The 5,822-nt window shown below is 46.2% G+C and overlaps 1 protein-coding gene across 1 annotated transcript; it reads left to right on the top strand.

The window, feature by feature from the left end:
* Positions 1-364: 364 nt before the first annotated feature.
* noto (notochord homeobox) lies at positions 365-1,362 on the top strand (the record flags this gene model as incomplete). Its single annotated transcript, XM_079286073.1, has 3 exons — positions 365-755; positions 870-1,057; positions 1,156-1,362. 3 exons carry the CDS (start codon positions 365-367, stop codon positions 1,360-1,362), a joined length of 786 nt encoding a protein of 261 aa, XP_079142199.1.
* Positions 1,363-5,822: the final 4,460 nt, after the last annotated feature.

Raw genomic sequence — 5,822 nt, forward strand, 5'->3', positions numbered from 1 at the left:
TAAGATCCATGCAAGAATTTGTAGCCCAGTAAATCTCCCGAGTCCCCCCCCCCCCCCCCCCCTCCCGACTCTTCAAAAGCCTTGTCATTCAAAGGGTTAGGATGTTTGACAATCCCAGCTTGTACTACTCCACCAATTAATTGGATACGTTGTCGGGATGTTCGTTTCTCTCATCTGCTACTTAGAAAGACAAAGGACCGATGGGGGGCTGTTGACACCTCTGTGTCCGGCCGGAGTATAAATGCGGAGCCCCCGCAGGAGGAGCAGCATTCAACCTTCCTGCTGCACTCGGAGCAACAACTGGTTTTCTGCAAAGGATCAAGATCTTATTTTACAGCTTTAAAAAATAGATACATCTGTCAGAATGCAGGTGCCGAACAGACCAGTGGGAGCTTATGGATACTCCGTGCGTAATTACGCACCGGCATCGCTGTACCCGCAGTACCAGGGGAGCCAGTGCGTGTCGACAACGAAGCCTCCCAGTGGGAAATCTTTCACCATCGACGCTTTGCTCGCCAAGCCGGAGCACGCAACCAGCTGCCGGGCGAGTCCGACTCCGTGCGGAGAGAAATACCAACCAGGAGTCCCGGTTCTGCCTCTCACCGGACACGCGGGCTTACCGATGGCAGCAGCACCTTACCTCTACTCTCAAAACATGTTGCACTCTGCGCTCCACACGCAGCCTGGATACTCAGTCTACTGCTGCCCGCCTTTCTCCTACCAATCCTCGTGCCGTGGAGCATTTTACGCACAAGGTAAAAAAAGAGTTTTTTCACTATTTACTGGATCTAGCAGAGCGAGATGTAAATGTCAAAATGAAACTGTTTCCACGTGGCAGTGTGACTAAACGCGTCATCTCTTCTTTGCAGCTACAATGTCCAAAGTGAACGCAGGGCTGCATTCGTTCAAAACTAAAGGTGGCAAGTCGAAACGGATGCGCACGAGCTTCACCAGCGAGCAGCTCTCCCGGCTGGAGAAGGAGTTTGCGCGACAGCAGTACATGGTGGGATCAGAGCGCTTCCTCCTGGCCTCGGCCCTGCAGCTCACAGAAGCTCAGGTGAGAAAAGGAAAACAAATCTGAATGTTAGGAATGGCCTGAGAAACTCGTCTCTTACTGGATTCTTTCCCCTAAAATGCATGTTTCTCTCTCTCCAGGTCAAAGTCTGGTTCCAGAACCGACGCATCAAGTGGCGCAAACAGAGTTTGGAGCAGCAGCAGGCCAAGCTGGCCAAACTGGGCCTGGCCGCTCCGCTAAAAAGTCCCGGATCTCAAGGCCACGGGGACGAAGGCGATGAGGATGAGGAGTTCTCCGACCTGGACGTGGACATTGACGTGTCTGATGACTCTACTGACCACTGTTGAACGAACACCACCGGACCGTTTCAGACTTTCTGTACATGTTTTGAGAAAGGGGGCCTGTGTCTCCAACGACAGTTATTTAAGAGATGTATAGTTATATATTTAAATGTTTTTGCTCTTTGATAAGCTCACTTCACCTCTTCAGTTTTTGTACATTTGAATGACATATTCAGAAATATATTTTATGACATTAATGCCAACCATGTCCTGTTTATTCCTTCTTATTACATTTTGTGTTGCAAGAAATCAGAAATCCTCATTTATGATCAGCAGCTAAACTCATGGGACATTTTAAAGGCTTCTGCTGAGACGAGACATTTTACATGAAAACACAATATTCTATAAAAGTCAGATTTAGTATTTTACAGAAGAGGTTTCTGGTTTTCCATGTGCTCTAACTGGTTTCAGCACGTATGCACTTATGTCCTCCAATCAGGAGTTAGCAGCAACATCTGATGACAGGTCTGGGTTTGTTCAGCAACAATCAAATCAGATCGAACTCCAACACCATGAAGCAGATGAACTCCGTGTTTTAATGTTAACCTTTGAATTCATTAAATCTAAAGATGTGCTTTTTCACATTTGAAATCTGACTGCGGCTCATTTAGTCTCGTTTCACCCTCGTTTGGTGCAACGTTTTCTTAATGTTTAAGAAAAGTGTTGAAATTAGAAGATCTGGAACGGAGATCTGACGGCTTTGAAGAAAAACAGGTTGATCAGAAACCACTGCTCATATGTCTGACTCATTTTAAGCACACATGTAGCTTCCCTGCTGGTAAACACAACATTAGTGCAGAAAGTGATTCACCCAGAGAGAGTCAACGTGTCTCCGCCCCTCTAATGTATCCATCAAAGCATCGTCATGCCCTTTGACCTCCTCTCAGCTCACTCTGAGCGCCCGGTTCGAAGCGACACGGCGAGACATTTCCTCCCCGGTTTGATAAGTTGAAGTCTGGGACGGACTCGGGTTCCGCTCTGGTTTGAGCTCAGCAAATAAATAAGCAGCTCAGGGATTGTGAGGATATGTGTAACCCGGGTGGAAGGGTCAGTCTGTCTCGGGGCTGGAGAGCCGGGTCTCACTGATTTTAATCTGTTTAAACGGTCAATACGCCTGTTCTCACTGCCTCTCAATAGACGGGGCTCACACGGGCCCTCCCACCCGGCAGGTGTCCCGTCTCTGCTTTGTTGAGAGTCCTCGTCTTTCCTTCAGGTGGAAGAGGACTCACGCTGTCTGCTGAAGCCTGCCTGGCAGACATGAGGGATAAACCGAGGGAAGACAGCGTGCCGAAAGGATTGGGATGGAGCCAGTGAGTCCATCGGAGCAGCTAATTGGGCTGCTCAACCTGAAAGTCCCGTCCTGTGGAGAACTCCGTCACACAAACAAAGACATCTGACGCGGAGTGTCCATCTCGGTAATCCTCCCGGTTCACAATAAGTTAGTGCGTGGATTACTTGGTGGTAATGAATGTATTATCACAGACTGTTACCTTCCATCAATCCTCCACTGATGTATTTAGATATGCGTCTCATGTCCTCTGACCAGAGTGCTGCATGATGACCTGTTTTTAGCATCGTCAAAAAGCCAACGGATGACTTTTGTATTATTGTAAGAAAAGCATCTCTGTGGCAAACAAAGGTTTATGATACTGATCAGCTTCTTCATTTGAACAGATTAAAACAACCTTTATGATCTTTGAAGCGTGAATGCCATCGCGAGATGAAACACAGCTAACAGGGCTAAGCTAACAGGGCTAAGCTAAGAGCTAACGGCACCACGTCACAGAGCGGGAATATCAACAAGTCCGCTCCGATGTCTCGTCTCACTTGTTAACAACCGTCTCTGCTCAAGAAACGTAGAGTTCAACAGTCACAGGAGCGGAACAAGCTGCTGTTTGAAATCACAGAACAAAACGTTGAAATCTATTCAGCGCTCGTGTTGACAGCTAACCAGATTTCAGGAATTGAAGAAAAGAAACAACGACTTTGAGACGAGAGAACTGCAAACCTGCCAATTGAAATGAATTGAGAGAAAGTTAAAGTCATATCACGCTGATGACTAATGTTGACTTCCTGTAACAGCCTCAGTGCAGGCTGATCAAATGAAGCAAAGCTTGAAGCGACTATGGAACCAATCAACATACAGACAACGTGCAGCTTTCCCTTTGAACAGTTCCTGATTGGAGTTCTGTCGCGCTCATCATGTTCGTGTCTCAGGGTTCAGCACCGTCACATCAGTGACTGACGAACATCTCTAACCCTGGAGAATGAAGTCATGCGTGACCTCTGAGCGGATAGAACGGCGTTCTGTCACACAAAGTTATTTCTGTCTTTTCTTCCTATTTCGTGATCCATCAAGAAGCTGATCTCAGGAAACTTCAGCAGAGTTCATGTTGTCAAAATGAATAAATCGAATTTAAAAGAACAACCGAATTGAAACAAATAGATTCTGGATTCTGACCCTTTTAACAACCTATGAGCACACACACAACGAGCGTTTCACATCTGGTGCACACGTTCACAGTGTGGGAAAGACTTTCATGCGCTTTTCTTCACTTTCACTGTTTGTGTGTTGCTGCTCTCGGCCACTGTAAGCAGTACTGTACATGACAGAGTGTAGCATGGTGACCAGATCTACTGTTCTACACGTGCAGAGAACATCCTCCTCCTTTGCTCTGATGGATGAATGCAGTTATGTCTCGTGCACAATGATTTCAGAATAAAGGTCTCTTTTCCGAGCACGACGTTCTCCCGAAACCAGCTGCACAAATCCACTCTCCAAACAAATCAGATAAGAAACTGAGCAGGAGCATGAAAATGATGAAGCCTCTGCTCCGTCTGATTCGGGCTGAAGGAGCAGAATTTGTGTAAAAACCCCAGAGAGCCGTTTCTGATGTGATCAGCTCCCCCTCCTCCCCTCGCTCTCCACAGCCCAACGTAATCCCATTGAGGGAAAGAAAGAAGCAGTCAGAGGCCTGGGAAAGCCTGGAAAGTCCTGGGGATGGAGGGTGGGGGGGGGGGGGGGGGGGGGGGGGGGGTCCCAATTAGCACAGGGCACCTTCACGGCTGGAAGCAAGCCAACGCTGGTTCTTAAGACTCTCTGCGGTGAAGCTGCTGATGAAAGACGACTGTTACGTCTCCATTTGCCTCCTGACTTGTTGCTTTTATTCCTTTCGCTTGTTCGTCCACACTGAGAAGAGATTGTGTCTTTGACGCTTTTACTGTGTTTTCTATGAAGCAATAGGTGGAGCGGATACAAATGCATCTCTGAAATGTGAGGATTTCCATCTTTTCTTTGATGTAACTTTGAATCGAGTTCGGATGTCGGTCGAACAGAAGAATCCATTTAAAGACGTCTTGGGCTCGAGGACATGCTCAAAGTTTCCCAGCATTTTACAAACCACAGTCTGCAGATGAACTGATGATGGAAATGATTCAGTTGCAGCCAAAGTATTTTCAATGACGTTGTTTCTTTTGGTCTAAATTGTGCTGCGATGCTTTAAAAATGAATTCCCTGATCTCAAGAAACTATCCGTGAAATGAAGGTAAAATACACAAAAGAAGTGAAAACAACTTGAGCCGATGTCGAGCGTTGGTTGTGCAGCAGTGACAACGTGAGTTCAGACTCGCGCAGCAGCGAGCGTCACTGTTAGAAGCAGCTGCTGCTTCAGGCCGTTCTCATCCACGACATCTGACGACATGTTCAGTGACTACAACAGTCGGATACGAGCTGACACAAGGCAACACCTCATATCCAGTGCAGAATAATAAAACATGCTGCGCACAGACTTTAACACCGAGTTATTAAATATGAAATGTAATTAATACCTTATTTTCATGATTGAATTGTCAAATCATTGTGAAACTTGCTCCAATTTCATTTTCCAGAGTCTAAAGTGTCACATTCAAACTGCTCGTTTTGTCCAACCAGCATGTAAAACCCAAATATGTCCAACTTACTGTATATGTGACAAAGGAAGCTCATATCTGAGGGCTGCAACCAGAGCACTGGCAACTGACTTGTTTCAGCTCAATACAAATGCGTTTTAAAAATGAAAAACTGAATTTTGTAACAGTCAGATGAGAATGTGCTGATGTCTTTGTCTTTGTCATTATTATTATTGGCTGTTTCTTTATATATTTGAATACCTTTAAAACATTTCTCCTCCCTAGATTTAAAGACCGTCGTCACGTGACTCAGCTGAGCTGCAGCTGGAAGGTGTGCAAGTTCTCATGGAGAGTTATAACCTGCAGCTCCAGAGTGCACTTCATTTGAACAACGTGTGTTTTAGGGGAGATTGTAAAAAAAATAAAAATAAAAAATCCTTCTTTGCATTTTATTTGCAGAGGCGAGGGCCCCTCCACTCCATCTAACAGTCATTAGCTTTCATTACCAGCGTTTGAAGTAGGAGCCGCCCTTTGTCTCGCGGTGAAAGGCCGCACTGGAGACGCACAATGACTTCTGG

Source organism: Melanostigma gelatinosum (genome assembly GCF_949748355.1).
Source record: "Melanostigma gelatinosum genome assembly, chromosome: 16".
Lineage (NCBI taxonomy): Eukaryota > Metazoa > Chordata > Actinopteri > Perciformes > Zoarcidae > Melanostigma > Melanostigma gelatinosum.